The following is a 19,889-nucleotide window of genomic DNA, read 5'->3' as shown; positions in this document are numbered from 1 at the left end:
ATATAATGAACAGGATTTTGCATGGAGCTTATTTTCTTGGTTGAATGTTGCTTGTAGATGGACTATAAAGTATGCTTGCTTGGTAAAACTGGTGTAACCCATTCCCTCACTGACCTGGGACTGCAAAAAACTGGCTTCAGTGGCTTCAGGACCTCCTGTTTGATCTACTCATGAATACAGATGAATCTTTCAGGTGGCTTTTAGTAAACTCCAAATGGGCTGTCATGTGTCTTTTATTGAGGAATAGCTTCTCTCTGGCCACTCTACCATACAGGCCTGATTGGTGGAGTGCTACAGAAATGATTTTCTTTCTGTAAGGTTGTCCTTGCTCCACATAGCAATGCTGGAGCTCTGCCAAACTTGAGTTTAAAAAGTTGAGCTTTGAGGGTTTTTTAGACTGACATAGTGTGACAAACAATCATTAACTTTCAGTTTTTTAATGCAGTTTAATTGGATATTTATGGTAAACACCGTTGTCATTGTCTTCCTGTTGTCAGGTGGCGAGATGGGAGCATCGTACACGAAGACTCTCGGGGCTCTTTGGTAGCCCCTACCTGGCCTGTTGCTGCTTGGGCTTCGTCATTATACTGCTAAACATTTACCGCAGCCACAGGTGAGGAACACACTTTTAACCATAACAAAATATGGTTTGTTATCCCCCTCATCCAGTCCAACAATTTTAAATTTGTACGTCACCTTTGATTGAAAGAAAGCCTTGGTTCTCATAACATTGGATGGCAGGCCTTCACCAGTCCAGTGGTCACTTGGACATCATTGGACATATAAGCCTGTATGAATTTGTCCCCTTTTACACTCTTTGTTTCGGTTTCTTCTACTGTTTCGTCCAACCTCTGTGCCTTCTTTTTCTGCTTTCTCCACAGCTCCTTTTTCCTTCCTCCTTGCTCTTTATCTGTGCCCACGGTTCTGTATGTGGCAGTATCACCCCACGCTTTACCACTTCCTATATGGTGTCCATACACCCACACCTCCCCCTGTGGGTCAAAATGATGACAAAGGATTCTCAACAAAGCCACACACAGACTGTATGTCAATGCAACAACAAGCCTTTTTTCCCCTCTCTCAAAGGATCTGTGTGATGTCTGTTGCTGGGCAACAAACATTTTGGGAACAGGCTGGTCCAAAGAGATAAATTGTCTTGCCAGTTTTCTCTTGTGCTCAGGAAGAGAATTTTTATCAACTCACCATGCATTCTGAGTAGCTAAATATAGCTGTGGGACAAAGCGATTTATTCACTCACTCATTCATTCACAAGAACTGAAAATGTGAATTAGGTGATTAAATGCTGTAATAAACTTGGATGTAGTCATATAAGGCTGCAAACAAGGATACTGAATAGGAAGCTGTGGTTCCATGTCTTGTCAGAGGAAAAAAGGCAAGACTTCTGGATGTCCTTTGGAGAGACGAGTTAAAGTGAAAATGTTTGGGAAAATCCATGTTTGATGAAAACCAAACAAAGCAAACCCAAACATTATGGCTAATGGGTAAATTTTCTCATTTCAGTGCAGCTAGCCAACAGTGTTTTAGTTTTAGTGACCTTGTTTTTCACTGAGTCAGCAGATCTGTCACTGCTTAGCTAACATAACTTAAGTCTATTAGCAGCAACCGACGAGCCAGCCAGTGACTCTAACTTTAAAGACTTATATCTTAGATCCTGCTTCACAGACAGCTGTGACAGTTTCAGCATAGGGCTCCATGGTGTAAATTGGCCTTAATACATGTACTGTTTCATGTCCACTTTAAGAGGGTTGTGCTTAAATAAACACTTGCAAACTGCAATTAACTGAAGCAACACATAATGAAGAAATATAGAATCCTATGAATACTTTTCTCTTCACAACTATATACACTGATAGTACCGTAAGTTTGCGGGCCATGAAGTTAAATGTTAGCATGTTCACTTCTTAATAGTACAATTAGAAAGGACCCTTGGGTTTAGCCCACACAGTCTGTAAATTTAGCTAATTATATTTAAAACCAAATGTATCCCTGACAAAGCAATTATTAGAGCGCATTTATTTAGAAATCTTTATCGTGAGGTTCGTGTAAATTCGTGCAGCAAACCTAGATACAACAAAGCCTGTCAGCTTTTTCAGTCAAACACCTTGAACTTCACTGCATCATGTACATGTAGCTGTGTAAAGGTGCAGGTTTCATATCCCTCCATGTGTCACTGCTGCTGCTTGCTTCAACTCCTACACGCCCCAACATCCACCTGTTATCTGAATGGATAATTACTCATCAACTATTTTCTTTGTTAGGAATAAACTTGACATTGTAAGGGAAACAAGCTATCCAAATCTACCTGATCCTGTGTACAAAATGCATCATTCATGTATCATGAATTAAAGGGGATTGGCCAGATTCTTTGGAAAGCTAAGTTCAGTTTCACTAGTCACACCCGTGCCTGATTACTGCTAAACATGAATCAAGAAATCGCTTGCATAGAAACTGTCTGACAAAGTGAATTGGGCTAATAGATCTAAAAAAGTAACACATTACACTGTGATATAAAGACATAGCCAAGAAACAAAGTCTTTTACATCTATCAGTGCAGAGTTACAAAGCTATCACTAAGATTTTCTGACTCCAGTGAATCACAGTGATTGCCATTATCGACAAACAGAGAAACCTTCAAACACCTTCCCAGAAATGGCCGACCTACCAACATTACACAAATAGCGCATCAATCACTCATCCAGGAGTAGGGATGGGTATCGTTTAGGTTTTATCCGATACCGGTGCCAAATCGGTACTTTTGAAACGGTGCCGGTGCTCAAACGGTGCTCAAACCGGTGCTTAAAGAATGGAGAACACAAAATTGGTCCAAAAACCTCTCATGTTCAGCTGGTTTTTTGTAAAAAGATAACAATGTTAGCCTTTTCTGCAGCTATAGGGCATATATGGTATCACTCTTGGCTGGAAGCAGTGCTTAAACAATGGAAAAAACACAAACTTTATCCAAAACCTCTCATGTTTAACTGTTTTCCACTTTTTCTTTGGTCATTTTAGCCTTTTTGGCCAGGGTGAAGGGAGTATCTGCCATCAAACAAGAAGACAGCCGCATATAGCTATGATGATGTTTGCTAGTTCACCTTACATGCATTAATGTAATAACGTGGTTAGCCTACTCAACGTAAATTACACACGAACATTAAGCTACTCACGCAGAGAAGAACGGCTGCTGCTGCATCATCATCCTCATCATTTCTGATACACTGGCAGGGCTAGGGGCCAGGACTCTCCTCTTCGGGGTTTTTGGGGGATATTGCTAACTCCGGGTCAGATAACAGGCAACCCACGCACAGTAGATGCGCTCGGTGTGAGGTCTCGCAGCAAGCTATCATACGGCGCATTTCTGGGCTTTTAAAAAAAAAACGCTATGCATCGCCAGGTGTTTCATCGGATTTGAGGTGTTACCTCCTTTGACAGTATCACAGTATCAGCTTAAAGCACTTGTTGCAGGCTGCTGAGTTTGCATATTTTGCTGTGAAGTACAGCCAGACTTTTCGCCTTGGGCATTTTAATCTGTAGCTCTGCTCTAAAAGAACGTACGTACCTGGCCCCGCCTACTATCCTCGGAAACGTAAAATTATTGGCTAGAAGTGTATCACAGCTCAGGAAAAAAAAGCACCGAAATAAAGCACCGAAATGTGCGCTGCTTTTCGGTCTGGTTACTACCGTTTATGTCAGAACCGGTGCCATCATGGCACCGGACACCGGTACCCATCCCTATCCAGGAGGTCTCAGAATAACCCCGAAAAACATCTAAAGAACTCCAGACCTCACTTGCCTCCATTAAGGTCAGAGTTCATGATTCACCAATAAGACGGAGGCTGGGCAAAAGTGGGATCCGTGGGAGAGTCCAAGGAGAAAACCACTGGTGATCAAAAAGAGTACACATTTGCCAAAAAAGCTCCCCAAACATCTTGATGATCCCCAAAACCTTTAGGAAAATATTCTATGGACTGACGAGAGCAAAGTTGAACTTTTTGGAACGTTTGAGTTCCGTTACATTTATCATAAATATGAACACATCGTTTCATTTAAAAAAAAAAAAAAGCATCATACCAACAATTGTGGCACCAGCATAGTACTGGTAGTGTGATGATCTGGAACTGCTTTGCTGTTTTGGGACGACCTGCCATAATTGATGGAACTATGAATTCTGCTCTCCACCAGAAAATCCTGGTGAAAGTCTGTCCAGTAGTTTCTGCACAGAAGCTGAAGCACAAAGTGTGAACTTTTAAATGCAATTAAGATTCTTTAGAATTACCTTAAACAGGCCGTTCATGATTGCAAAAATCTCCAATGTAGCTGAAGTGCCAGTTATCTCAAACACTTGATTGCAATTTTTTCGCCAAGGGTGGCACAACCAGTTATTAGGTTGAAGGGCAATCGGTTTTTCATATAGAACGTTGGTAGGTTTGGACAACCTTTTCCATTCCCTTAATAAATGATTTTAAAACTGCATTTTGTATTTACTCAGGTTATCTCTGTATAATATCAAATTTCTTTGATGATCCGAAACAGTTTGACAGATATTCAAAAAAATAGATTTTTGTGCGCGTTTAGAGGGCAGCACACAGAGGGCTCTGCTGTAAACATTTGAAAATAAATAAAGGTGAAGTGGTAGCTTTATATACAGTGGGGCAAAAAAGTATTTAGTCAGCCACCGATTGTGCAAGTTCCCCCACTTAAAATGATGACAGAGGTCAGTAATTTGCACCAGAGGTACACTTCAACTGTGAGAGACAGAATGTGAAAAAAAAATCCATGAATCCACATGGTAGGATTTGTAAAGAATTTATTCGTAAATCAGGGTGGAAAATAAGTATTTGGTCACCTCAAACATGGAAAATCTCTGGCTCTCACAGACCTGTAACGTCTTCTGTAAGACGCTTTTCTGTCCCCCACTCGTTACCTGTATGAATGGCACCTGTTTGAACCCATCATCTGTATAAAAGACACCTGTCCACAGCCTCAAACAGTCAGACTCCAAACTCCGCCATGGCCAAGACCAAAGAGCTTTCGAAGGACACCAGGAAAAGTATTGTAGACCTGCACCAGACTGGGAAGAGTGAATCTACAATAGGCAAGCAGCTTGGTGTGAAAAAATCAACTGTGGGAGCAATCATCAGAAAATGGAAGACATACAAGACCACTGATAATCTCCCTCGATCTGGGGCTCCACGCAAGATCTCATCCCGTGGGGTCAAAATGATCATGAGAACGGTGAGCAAAGATCCCAGAACCACACGGGGGGACCTGGTGAATGACCTGCAGAGAGCTGGGACCAAAGTAACAAAGGTCACCATCAGTAACACACTACAACGGCAGGGAATCAAATCCCGCAGTGCCAGACGTGTTGCGCTGCTGAAGCCAGTGCATGTCCGGGCCCGTCTGAAGTTTGCCAGAGAGCACATGGATGATACAGCAGAGGATTGGGAGAATGTCATGTGGTCAGATGAAACCAAAGTAGAACTTTTTGGTATAAACTCAACTCGTCGTGTTTGGAGGAAGAAGAATACTGAGTTGCATCCCAAGAACACCATACCTACTGTGAAGCATGGGGGTGGAAACATCATGCTATGGGGCTGTTTTTCTGCCAAGGGGACAGGACGACTGATCCGTGTTAAGGACAGAATGAATGGGGCCATGTATCGTGAGATTTTGAGCCAAAACCTCCTTCCATCAGTGAGAACTTTGAAGATGAAACGAGGCTGGGTCTTCCAACATGACAATGATCCAAAACACACCGCCCGGGCAACAAAGGAGTGGCTCCGTAAGAAGCATTTGAAAGTCCTGGAGTGGCCTAGCCAGTCTCCAGACCTCAACCCCATAGAAAATCTGTGGCGGGAGTTGAAAGTCCGTGTTGCTCGGCGACAGCCCCAAAACATCACTGCTCTCGAGAAGATCTGCATGGAGGAATGGGCCAAAATACCAGCTACTGTGTGTGCAAACCTGGTAAAGACCTATAGTAAACGTTTGACCTCTGTTATTGCCAACAAAGGTTATGTTACAAAGTATTGAGTTGTATTTTTGTTATTGACCAAATACTTATTTTCCACCCTGATTTACGAATAAATTCTTTACAAATCCTACCATGTGGATTCATGGATTTTTTTTTCACATTCTGTCTCTCACAGTTGAAGTGTACCTCTGGTGCAAATTACTGACCTCTGTCATCATTTTAGGTGGGGGAACTTGCACAATCGGTGGCTGACTAAATACTTTTTTGCCCCACTGTATGCATCCTGAACCAGAACTATTTATCAAAACAAATTTGTTCAATTCAAAAATTAATTTGATGAAGTCGCTGGTTGGACTTAAGTGAGTCAGTTGTTGGGCTTGCAGGCAGCACTTCTGATGAGCACTGCACATGTGAAAGTCAACAAAATATATTTGAGCAGGAATGCTTTTAGTGTCTGTCCTGTAAGGTAATGACTAAGTGAAACACTGAATCCTTGGAAAGTGGAAAATGTTTTTTTTATTTAGTATTTTTTGCTGACAAATTATTTATCCTCTTTTTGTACTTGCTTGCAAATTCTGAAGCACGGTTTTCTTGATTATTGAAATAAACCTTCCTTGAAGGTCACATTTCTAATAATTGGGTATATACAGTCTATTGCATAATGTTTTCTGCAGTTTCAACAAAAACCTTTTAGAGTCTTATGCTAGGTTGGATTTGGGAATTACAAATCTCTAGACAACATGCAGCAGATCTGGGGGATATAACAGTTAGGGAGTCAACTTGCATAGCCCCATACAAATTATTGCACTTTTTATTGAAACTGCATGGTTGCAGCTACCAGCATAAAAGTCTTTAACTTTTAATCAGTGTAACCTGATTATAAAAATGAGGCAAACAAGTTTAGCTGCTCTACTTATTACAAATAGCTGTGCCAACCAACTGGACCACTTTCAATTGCATGGCGATTGCACAGGTAGCCTTCTTGGAGGCAACCTGTCTCCAAACAGTCGTAATCTCCCTCACATTAACGGTCTCCGTTAGACACTCTCATTCTCAGACAGATTGGCAAAGGTTTGCATTTAATTACTGTCTAATCTATAAACCCAGACGGATTGTGAACACATTGCAATCAGTCCAAGTCAGTCTGTAGGTCTGTGATGTGTCTCTCTGCAATATGGGACTTGAGTCAACCTTTGCTTTTATATTGGAGTATAACCAAAGTACAACCAGGTGGCAAAGGTTCCCAAGCACCAATCTCATTTTGTGTCTATGTCACTAGATGTAGATGAATTTCTGATTAAAAATCTTTAAGCTTCTGGCCGGACTCTGAGTGTAAGTAGTTAATATGTGCTTCTGTTAAATTATGAATGTCTATGCATGCAGACAGTAACAGACTTTGTGGATTTGTCACAGTTAATCGCTGTATTATCATAAACAGATTGCATGTAATTGCCAACTTGGTGGAATTTCTTAACAAACTGATGATCCACTAAAGGTGGTTTGACTTTGAGTGATCACTGACCTTGTTCCCATCTTCAAACCAACCACTTCAGTCGCAACAACAGTGGAGTCCAAGTTAACTGCACAGTTTCATTAATTTTGGCCATAGCAAAGTCTCTAACCATTACTTTCGTAGTGTGAATGTAGAATTAAGGTCCTCAGTTAAATAAAGGTGTTGTTTGTTACATCTGGGGTTTTTTGCTGTTCTGTTTTTTCTTTTTCTAGTCAGGACTCTTTAATATTATTAAACACAAAAATAAAGACCTATTCTGGTATTTATATAATGGCAGTTAAACCAGTAAAATCATTTTAAAAATCATTAAAAACCATCTGTTTTGTAGAAGAGTTTATTATTTGACCGATGATGAAACCACAACAGTGTCACGCCGGTGCTCCAAAATGAACTTTGTAAGGGAAATCAGTGGGACTTTAATTTAACAAAATTGCTGCAGAAATGTGTAGAATAGCAAAACACCACAAGTAAAATAGATGAGGTTGAATGACGTATTCACCCGGTGAAAAACTTGATTTAGCGCTAATTACCATAGTAACAAAGACAGAGTAAAGCTGTTAGTGAGCAGACATGAACATTAATGAATGTTGGGTTTGGGTTTTTTTGTTTATCAATCAAAGTGACTCATTACCCACGTATTTGGCACGTGGGCATTGTTCTGGTCAATTCAAGCCCACTAAGTCAGATAATATACTATTCATTGTTTATGACAAAATAATCTTTCCTTGAGTGAGAGCACGATGGCATGACCTGTAGAAAAGGTCTAGCTGCCTGGTAGTTGAAACAGGACATTTTAATCTTTGTGGTATGTGTTCTAACCATGCATCCATTTGTTCACCTTGAATGCACCGTTTCTATTTTTAGAGTTGAAGACATCAGTGCCCTGCTTGCTTTTTCTACCAATGCTACAGCCTCATTTCTCAACTAAAAGCTTACATTTGCTAGTTCTGCTGCTGTTCATATAAAAACTTTATCTTACCAAAAAACATTTGTATTCATATTGTCTCTCAGCATGCCATGAAGAGTGATGAAGTCAAAGTACTATACAAGACACATCTCCTGGATGCACTGGTACGCATCTTCAGTGATGTATCCTGTGGTCATCAGGTGTTTCGGGTCTCACAACATCATACACCCTCACCCAGGCTCACAGCCTCGATGGCCCTCTTCTTGGCTGCCCCAGCCACACCCAGCCGGCCTAGGACTCTGCAGAGTGATCGTCCTGCAAAGCCCCTACAACCCACTTCTATGGGCTCATAGAAAGTCTCTCAGCCCCTTCCCCTGCACTCCTGCACTAGTTCCTGGTACTTTGCACGTTTCCTTTCATTGGCCTCCTCGATCCGCTCCTCCCAGGGCACTGTGAGTTCCAGCATGATCAGCTGTTTTGAGGCCTCAGAAATAATGATCATACTCAATATAGTAGTGCACATTTTTTTAGTTTTCAGCAGAATCACTGTGCTTATTGGTTGTTTATGACAGCGGTCCCAAACCCCCGGCCACAGACCGGTACTTGTCCGTGAGTTGTTTGGTAGCGGGCCGCAAGAGTTGAGGCTTGGGTGTGAAAGTTATGGTTTTCTTGGTTTTACTTGTTTTTTATTGTTTTTGGGGTTTTTTTATAATTTTTAGCGTTAACTTGGTTTCCCTGGGTGTTTTCCTGTGTGTTATGAATAAATCTTCTTTTTTTGGTACTAGTACTGGTTTTATTTTGTTGTATTTATCCGTGAGGCCAGTCCGTGACAATATTGTCGGACGTAAACCGGTCTGTAGGGCAAAAAAGGCTGGGGACCGCTGGTTTATGAGACTACCATGGCTGTGTTCTGATCTGCTGCTCGGCCAGTTCAGCAGATTTGTCCTCTGCAGGAAAGCGCAAATAGAAACATGCAATTCTGCTCTGCTCACCACAGCAGATACAATGGTCCTCTGTGGAAAAACAACAAAAAACCCACCTAAAACATTATTACTGTTTTCAGTCCCAGCTAACAGACACACTGACCAATTGACCTTAAAGCCTCTTTGTTGTGCTGCTAAATTGTCCGCCTAAATGACTTGCTTACAGTGCTAATGACCTGATTGCCAGCTACGCCTTTTTATAGCTCTGTCAGACCAAAATATAACTATTTGACAGGCATGCAGGATATCAAGGGAGTTTATTTTTATCTGCCAACCATACAGCACTGATGCTCTCCACTGATTAGGCTTAATGATAAACCTTTAGGGAAAGCTCTCTGAGCTTTAATAAGTCAATTTTGTAATTAACTGTCTATGTTTATCTTTCCTGCTATTAACACAGAGTCGAGAGCAAATGACAGATTTAGAAGTACTAAATATAAAAGGGTTACACATTCAGTCGTACAAATTGCTCTGAATTTGTAACATGAATATATCAAAAATCCATGTATATAAATATGATTAATGTTTGGAAAAGGTTGGCAGCAGGTATTGAATTGGTTGTCTGTACAGCTCCGTTTGCTGATGAATGAGAGACAGCCTGTACTGAACATGCCTGAGAAGACAAACTTTGGAGTGGCCAAACATGAGCTACCTTGAACTGTGAGTCAGGGTTCCTAGGAGCAGCCCTGAGTCATGTTACTAAAGCTTTCAAAATTTTGTCCTTTACTAAATGACGTACTTTTAGTAAGTGTACATGTACCTTCGGTTTTACTTCTGCAAGTACAAACTGGCTACAGAGGCTTGTGTTAAAAGCACTGTTGCTCCCTGTGCCTCGAGTTGAATGGGTAGTTTTGTAAGGGAGAAAATCCACAGACACTTACCCATTTGAGAGTTGTTGTTTTTTCTTGGGTGGGGGTAAAGAATCTTTTTGTTTTTAATTTAGGCATTGTAATGTGATTATTTTTGGGTGATGCAATATTAAAACCAGGCATTAACAGTCTACATTGATCATCATTACACAATGCAAGTTACCAAAGTTGTTCCTTAAAGTTGTCTGCAAAGAACTATTTTAAATGTTGGACAATTATTTGCCCAACATCATCCTGAACTCTGAATCAAGATGCATAAGTATCTCCGCAGAGCGTCACAGAGTTGCTGTCCACATTTTTGACTGTTTCAATGTAAACACAGAGCAGCTGAGACTAGCAGGAGTAGTAAAAAGATGGAGGGCAGTAGCTCCTCTTTTCTGTTGCATTTACAGTTGAGAGTAATACAAGTTGCTGCAACAGCTGCCTGTGTGATCATGGCAACAACAGAAATCAAAGCGAGAGAAATGCTACACAAGCAGATTTTATCTGTGATGCGGCAGTGGACACACCTCAGAGAACAGATAGATGAAGGGGGATAGAGCAGGGGTGGGCAATCTCAGTCCACGAGGGCCGGTGTCCCTGCAGGTTTTAGATGTGTCCTCGAACCAACACAGCTGATTTAAATGGCTAAATTAGCTCCTCAACATGTCCTGAAGTTCTCCAGAGGCCTGGTAACGAACTAATCATGTGATTCAGGTGTGTTGACCCAAGGTGAGATCTAAAACCTGCAGGGACACCGGCCCTCGTGGACTGAGATTGCCCCCCTCCTGGGCTAGAGGATCATCAGCTTCAAACTTAGTAGACAGTTATCAGTGTTTACAATTTTGGTAGAACAAGGTAATATATGTTGCTTTAACAGAATGTGAGTGTTAAAGTAAAAACACATAAAAGGAACAGCCTTGATGGAAAATGTTTGTAGAGACATTTGCCACAGAAAACATCAGCTTCAATAATCCTGCTTTTTCTGTAAAAACATTGGAGCTCTGTTAAGTATCCCCTAAGGGAAGATGCACAATTAAAGCAATGTGCACAGAGCAAACAGGATCCTGCAGAGCATTTCAGGCTTGTTGACACATTCCTTAAAGAGTCAGAGTAGGCCTCCAGGCTCGAAAGAAGAACTCATTTAAGCCCATAACCGATGGACCAGAGGTGTCTGTCAGTCAAGACTGCTAATCTGCAAGAGGTGGCCTCCACTGAATACAATATGTTGGCCCCCATCTGTAACTAAGTCTATCAATTTTTTCTGACTTGAACTAAATGTGGTACATATATGATACATGTAGGAGCCAAAAGTAAGAGTTCGTATTATGCACAAGGTATCTTTTTCTTTTCTTTTTGTCAATTTAGTTCTCTTGTCTAAATGGACATCTCTATCTGAAGTTCTTATTAATCATCTTAAAAGACAACATTTACTTTTCACAGTCTCAAAGTTCTTAAGTTGTCTGGCACATTTTCAAGGATGTATTTGGAGATCCAAAGAGATCTTCATCTTAGACAGATTAAAAAAGACTAGTTGCTGTTTTCTGGCTAAATGAAGTCAACAACTAGTTGACCAGAGTAGACCAGACAGCAGCATTTCCTCGTGAAAGTTGTGAACTGATCTGTGCAGTATTTCTATTTGCTACTGGCTTGTAGTCCTGCCAATAGTAAGCAAAACTAGCAAACATCTCATCACTGCAGGAGCAGGAAAGGAAAAAAAGCAAGAAAAAATCACTCTGGAGGTAGTTGTGCTGCAGTGTGAAGGGGAAATCTAGGAAATAAGGGGAAGATGGTGCACCCATTGTTGCTGTAACTGAGGATCCTAATGGAAGCATGAGCTACCTAAAATATATGATCACTGAGTGATCAGAGAGGATTTCAAGCATTTTCAATTAGACTATAGGTCAAACTCCAAGGTTTAAATCTTAAATTGATGTGAAATAACCAGCCTTGTTTTTTGTGTTTCATTTACTTCTAAACTTTTAAACTAAGCAGCTCACTTTGAAAGACCCTTTATGTGACTCCCACACGGAAGCTTCTTATCTGACCTCCAAATATTTCCTCTTCATTCTGTGGTGTTTCTGTCTTGTCAAACATTCTGTTTCACATTTTGAAGGCTTTAATGGAGATGCTGTATGGCTTTGACCCGTAAGGCTAATTTACGTTATTGTGATGAAACAATTATATTACCATGAATAGACACTTTGCTGTGCTATAGCATAAAATGGTACAGGAAAACTTGATTTTAATGAGAGTTTTTCTGTATTTCTTGGACCAGCGGTGATTCGTCACCATTCATTACAAAACATTCAGTGGTCAGTCCCTGAGACCCACTAACCCCCTGCTCACATGCCCGTCCCCCTGACCCCTTTTCCTGCCTCCTTTCCAATCCAAATCTCAGCAGTATGCTCTGCCAGACAACCTTACTTAACAGACATCCCAGCAGTTGCTCTTTGTGTCTGACGTGGCAAAATGCCACATCACATTACACTTCCTGCTTCCTTTTGCAAAAGGAGGAACGGCATAAGATTCACAGCACGGACCCCGTAACCTAGTTTTTTTCTTATTAACCGCAAACCTAGTTTGATTTGGGAGCCATTTTCCTCGGCAAGAAGCACACTACATTCAGACCAAAAGCTACAGGTGTGTTAAAGCTTACGCACATATAGACACACTCAAACGCACACATGTACATGTATGTCATCAGCCCCAACACCTGTGTGGATGTTGCCTTTGAAATTCTGGAAAGATATTACTTTTGAATCCCGTGGCCAGGTAACAATTCAGATCAGCTGGCTGTGAGAGTCCTCATAAAATTCAGAGAACTGTAGAATGTAAAAAGATCCCAAAACATAAAAGTCAGATAATAAATCGGCAGTCACTTCTCCCAGGTTGCTGTAATGTAGACTTTACAAACCTAATCCATGACTTGTTCTTTTTAGAAAGAAGAGGGTTTGCAGAACATTTCCTTTTGGAGAAACGAGCCATAATTGTATAGTCTTTTTCGGATTGTCCCATCGTGAACTTTAACATGTCTTAAAATGGACTAAAATTGTTTCAAAATGGTCTTACAGCAAATATTAGTTATTAAAGATCATTTTGTTGTCTTTCCTTTCAGTAGCAGCACCTGCCTGGTACTTACCAATTTAATTCACTTAAACATTAAGGATCTAATTAGGTTTTCACACATGGTGGCTTGGTGTTGTTAAATGACTAATCAGACAGGGTAATATGTTAAACGACGCCATGTGTTGTTGTTCAACTGAGGTTGTATTTACCTAATAAAACAGGTTTACCTTCTTTTTTATGACTACGGTATATGAGCCAAATGCTTGGTTTCAGACAAAACTGTGAATCATGCGACCCTACAGCCCTTGTATGTTCCAAGAATAAAACCAGACAGCTTAAAATGAGAATAACAGCTCCGCTATAAGTATTTGATACTTTGTTACATGATGTATAAATGTTGCATTAGTGATTCTCAGTGAATTAAGTAAGGAGTGGTTTAGTCAGTATCCCTACCTTAGTCTCATGAACTTGCCTTTACCCTTTAGAATGGTGTTCATATATAAATATGAATTGTCCACATAAGTTTATGGAAGTTGTGCTTCTAATAAATCATAGAGCAAGCAGTGTCTGAACAGTTATTCAGGTGGCACTTAAAGTGGTAATGGTCTGTGGACAAAGTCTCACTGTGAATGCTTTACAATTGAAATCGATAATTGCATTCGTAGTCAGACCTCTGCTAGTATCATCTTTTCATAAAGGCAACACAAAAACCCAGTGGAGCATCTTTTAGAGACCCTTTCATCCTTTTAGAAACTCTTCATTCAAACATTGTATGAAAGCACAAAATGCAAAATAATTTTTTTTTTCAACGAGCACACTTGCCCGACACACAACCCTCACATCATCTGCCAGTCCTGCAGTTGGTGACTAGCTCGATAAATGATCAAATTTATTTTGGGGACATTAAGAAGCAAAATGAAAATGTGTTTTCAAGTATTATTAGAGATAATTAGGTAGAACAGTTTGCAAATCATAGACCTTTAATGGATTACTCTTGTTCTGGATGTATTTCTGTTCAAAGATATCAGAGTAAGGACAGCATGATGGCGTGTTGGTCAGCACTTTTGCCTCACTGGATCCTGGGTTTGAAACCACTATCTAGCCACCGTTGTACTGTCAGGCTATCTTATAAAGTCAGGTCAAAGCTTTACAGTATAATTCTGAGAAACCTAGTTTCCACTCGAGAAAACACCTGATGACAACAGCTTTGAACCGTTAGATTGTTCGGACAGATGCAGATTAAGGCTGGGCCACTGGAGATAGAAAAGAGTGGAAAGAGGAAACAGATTCTACCCACTTCAGCAGCTTACTAAGCTGCTGTATGGCTAAGGTACTTTACATGTGCTACTAAATTTGAAGCCAGATATGCTAATGTTATGTACAAGAGCAAAATCTTATTTTTTAGCATGAAAAAATGCTGCAAGACATTAGTTCTCCATTATTATGTGTTCAGTTACAATACCTGGAGCATCACACAGCATGCCACATCCAGTATGATGTGTGCTGCATGGATGTTACACACTTGTTGTATAAGATAACAACAAATTTGTTATGAACAAAGTCACGACAAGTGGGGGGGTGACAGCTGTATCTAAACCTGTCCTTATACTCTATTTTTGTGACATTACAGGTGACAGCTGCACCTGTGTTACAACTGCATGCTTCCAACCCTCCAATTTGTGCTGCCCTTACGCTGGCCTTTATTGTACTGGCTGTGTCTGTGTTCTTGAAGTGGTGCATTGTTAGGAGATAAGCTTCAAACCTTTCCACTCCAAAACTTTTCTGTTTTGCAATTGCAGCAGCATGCTAATCTCCCTGTTGTTTCATACAGTATAGTACCACTGTATATTCAGGATGTAAGTTTAGGATATTATGGTAGTATTATACAGGCCTTAAATAAAGCAATTGCTCTACTTTTCTGCTTTTGCTGTACTGTGTATATAACCACTATATTCACCATAATGGGACCTGGTCACTTGTGATTTCTTTTTTTTTTCCTGTAGTATGACAGTGGCAATGAAGGCCCAGGCCAGGTGGGAGGTGATGGAGAGGACGGAGGTTTTCTACGCTGGGATAGGTCTTATGGTGTTTGGTACCCTTCTCGTAGTGAGCAGCTTCCTCGCTCTGGGATTCACCGGAACCTTCCTAGGTGAGTCCCAGACACAGTGTCAGATATTAAATGGACACAAAATAATTTTAGTCTAAATATAACTTCCTATTAAAGAATACTGTACACATCACTGAAGAACAAAGATTTAAACTGTAAGCATCTATCCAGACTGGCATATATCAGCAGACGCTTGATTGCCATTGTTCCCAGAGGGTGAATCCCATGTTGTGGTGATTCCTCTTGTGACACTAAATGGTTTACATATGTAGTTTTTAATACAATTCTTTAACAGGTACTGAATAGATTCTTGCAGGCTGTTAACACACTAACCCAACCTTCAGATGCTAACGATCAGAATTTTATCAAATCAAGCCAGGTGGCTTTATTGTGCATGTGCAGTGATACAGTACACAGTGACACGAGACAGCGTTCCTCCAAGACCATGGTGCTACATATAACAGACAATCAACACATGACTACATAGTACAAGTGCAAGGAAGGACGTAGAGACACTGTTGGGCCTTCTTAGTTAAGGAGCAGGTGCTGAGGGACCAGGAAAGGTTCTCCGTCAAGTCAACGCCAAGGAATCTGGTGCTCTTGACGACCTCCACAGAGGATCCATTGATGTTAGGTGGACAGTGATCTCTCCGTGCTCTCCTGAAGTCAAAATTATCTCTTTTGTTTTGTCCGTGTTCAGAGGCAGGTTGTTGACTCTACACCAAGCATTAGCTGTTGCACCTCCCGTCTGTATGCTGACTCATCGCTCTTGCTGATGAGACCCACCACAGCCGTGTCATCGGCAAACTTGATGATGTGGTTCGAACTGTGCATTGCTGCACAGTCAGCAGAGTGAACAGCAGTGGGCTGAGCACACAGCCCTGAGGGGCTCCAGTGCTCAGTGTGGTGCTGTTGGAGATGCTATTACCGATCCGGACGGACTGATGTCTCTCCGTCAGAATGTCTGGGATCCAGTTGCTCAGGAATGATTGTGTTGAATGCAGTTTGGCCCTCACTGTTCTGAGGGCTGCCTTTTCGCCTGCTCTGAAGGCGGACTCTCAAGTCTTTAGCAGCTCACACACCTCTGCAGTCATCCACAGTTTCTGGTTGGAGCGTATTGTGATAGTCTTGGACACAGTGACATCATTGATGCACTTGCTGACGTAACTGATCATAGATGATGTTTACTCCTCCAAGTTGGTGCGGTTGCCATTTGTTGCAGCCTCCCTGAACATGTCCCAGTCAGTGTGCTCAAAACAGAGATGGCACCTCACCTTTCTCAGAACCGGTTTGCAGCATCAGTGAGATTGTGGGTACAATAGCATGTAGATGTTAGCATTTACCATAAATTATAATTTTGCTCAGGGTTAAGCATTACAAAACCCCAAGCATGGCCTTAAACACTTGTTTTGTGTTCACTTAACTGCATTAATTATAATAAAATCATATTTTTTTACAAACTATAAAACTATAAACTTTACAAACTATGAGCAAACAAAGCACCACATTGTGCTCTTGTACATGAAAGCTACAATAAAACAGCCTTTAGTAACATTAAGGGATCACATGAGACACAGGAAAATGCAAAAGAGGACATGTAGTTCATGTCTCTACATAAGTAAAGACACATGAACTCTGACACATTTGAACAATTCATGCGCCCCAACATATTTCTCTGAATATAGTCGTTTTCATAATCATGATATGGCATGTCCCAATATCTTCTTGTTTCCTTCTGAGACAAACACCTTTTCTTTTGTTCAATGTACTCCTGAACACATGCAGGCATTGTTTCAAATGAACATGAGCTCAAGATTGCCAGGACCATTTGGCATGCAGTAGCTTCTGTTTTTTTAGGTCAGTCGACTAAATGAGTCATCTTCAAGAACCAGGCAGATTGTCTGAGCTTCTTCAGCATATTTGTCCATCGGTGCACTGAAATGCCCTCAGTCCATCACTCCGCTTCAAACTAATCACTATCTGTGACAACACAAGGGAGGCAGGAGGAACAGCAGGACGTGCCAGGAATGTGCATGTGTGATAACAGGAGTCTACTTTGTATTCGGAGTGGACAAGCCGGTCGCAAAACGCTGTTTGCAGGTTTCACTCTCCAACCATTTGGAACAATAAATTTTGCAGTTATAAAACAGGAACAATTCAACTTTCAGTATACCTTCAAATAAAAAGCAGTAGTAAAAGCCACATGTCTGGCTGCTGTTACATTTGATGTTTGTGCATACAGTCCTCTGAAAAACTATGGACATGCTGGCTCCTTCCATAGGATAGGGGGTAAGTAGCAGCCAGGCATTACTAATCAAATGCACATGAATAAATAATAATAAGTGTAAACTCCCTGTTGATAACCAGTTAATCAAATGCAATTAATTAGCAGGGAAAATTGATTGATGATATGCCAAAATGTCTATAAAATCAGAGGTTTTGGCAGTTTGGTGACGTGTAGAAATGTTTTTCTTTTCCCTAAATTTAACAATTTTATCTCATCTTGCGTGTTACTGTGTTCTCTGCACTTTCATTGTACTGCCTGTCTGCTTGTCTAGTAACAATAAAGTGAATTGAATAGAATATTTATCTGTTCCTCCGTAACCATGTCATAGACTGATAAAGTCATAAAGAGAAACAATTACTTGAAGCTCTTGAATCATGGGATGTAATTCATTTTTCACAAGACTGCATAGAGAGCAGTGAAAACTCTTTTTAAATTGTATGTTTAATCGAACATTCAATTTTTTTTCTACTTTGAATACAAAAAATCTGAATGAACTGAAATGTTTTAACCATTTTTTTAACGATCGGTTGCACAAAACTGAGAAGTTTTCGACAAATGACAATAGCGTCACAGTAAGTCTCTTTCTGTGGTCAACACTAGACCTTTAGAAAACAAAAGATCGCAGCAACAAAATAGGACATCAAGCAAGAATTAATGAGATAAAATAAAACAACTAAAAATTAAAAAGGTGCTTTTTGTGTTTATAATGTATAAAAATTGTAAAATAAAAAAATGTGATGACCTCAAATTACAGAAACAAAAGTGTAGATGGTGACAATTAAAAAAACAAAAAACAAAAGCTACTGACCAGTCATAGGAGTCACTACTGGTTTATTTAACATTTTCTTTGGTGTGTGGGGAGACGTTGACATGCAGAATTTTAAACAGTGTTATTATGGCAGTGGATGACCTTTCAGCTGGTGGAATAAATATGTGGTATTGCTACCCTTAGCAGCAATAGTTTTACAGCATGTTTTGCAAATTTCTGCAATTTGTTCTGCATCCTCCTTGTGAAATCAACACACATGCTCAGCGCAGTGCGCCAGGTAGAAACTTTTCCGGGTGGGAAGGGGGGATTACATGCAGACAGCTTAATATTCGCAATTTATACTCGATGATTACAAAAAATCGAAGTGCAAGACAAGAGTGACAAGGAAAATGTGGTGGCTACTCTATGATTGCCTTGATGTTTTTCGCGTTCAGAGACTAGTTGCAGGTTAGTTGCAGTGACCAACGGTTCACCAGGAGGTTATGCTTGCAACATCCTCAAACTTTGAATGACCACTTTCCATTTGCTTTGTAAGCACTGTCAAACAGAGAGGTGAAGGTTTTCAAATAATTGCTGTCTACTTCATAAGTGCCGACAGATTGACAACATTTTGCAGTCAACCTCAGTCGATTTGGGGGCCCATTTTACACAAGTTGCATTCATCAGCACAAACTAACTGTATGCTGGTTCTGTTCCTATTGAGGCTTTACAGCCACTACCCACATGATGCTAACTTGTCCACCATTTTGCATGTGTGATAATTACGATGACAATGTAGAATCAGATAAATAAGGCCCCAGACACAGAGGCCTACAAACAAGTCTGCATCCATCTGACAACCACTGGGGCATGAGGGTAAAATGTATACGCCCTGACCAATTCTGAGTGGGTAATGGTAATTGATGGCACTTGCTGGGAAAATCAAATGATTGCACACAGGTCTACAGTCCAGTCAGTGACACCCTGACAACCACCTGTCATTAGTGAAAAACATGTGGTTTGCAACTGGTTGGCAAAAACCTCCTTGCTTTGGTTGGTAGAATACTTTGAAGACAGCAGCTGACTGCAAGTAGTCTCAGACCTAGTTCCCATCTTTTAATCAACCATTTCCAAGGCAACAAGATTGCAGGTTCATTGCACACTGTCTCAATAATTTTGGTCACGGAGTGGTCTCAAACCACCATTTGTCTAGTGTGACTGCAGCATGAGATATACAGGGCAAAAACTATGAGGAGTTTTAAATGTTAATCAAATAATAAAGATCTTTGTATTCCTCCCAACTGTTTCCCAACTGATTAATCTGAATTAATTTGAAAATTTCTGTCTGTGTAAGTTTACATATATGTGTTTCACTCTTGAGATGATTTTAATTGTGTCGGTATGATCTCTATGTTCCACCATGTTCCCTTTGCCC

At 40.6% G+C, this 19,889-nt stretch overlaps 1 protein-coding gene across 1 annotated transcript in view; it reads left to right on the top strand.

The window, feature by feature from the left end:
• pemt (phosphatidylethanolamine N-methyltransferase) overlaps positions 1-19,889 on the top strand; it is a 77,825-nt gene that overhangs the window by 30,718 nt on the left and 27,218 nt on the right. The window contains exons 3-4 of the mRNA XM_026177316.2: positions 498-613; positions 15,316-15,461. Of these exons, the coding sequence (XP_026033101.1) occupies positions 498-613; positions 15,316-15,461 (262 nt within the window). The remainder of the gene's footprint in view (positions 1-497; positions 614-15,315; positions 15,462-19,889) is intronic.

Source organism: Astatotilapia calliptera, chromosome 8 (assembly GCF_964374335.1).
Source record: "Astatotilapia calliptera chromosome 8, fAstCal68.1, whole genome shotgun sequence".
NCBI lineage: Eukaryota > Metazoa > Chordata > Actinopteri > Cichliformes > Cichlidae > Astatotilapia > Astatotilapia calliptera.
The sequence above is the reverse complement of the archived record's forward strand: the minus strand, read 5'-3'. Positions and strand labels throughout refer to the sequence as shown.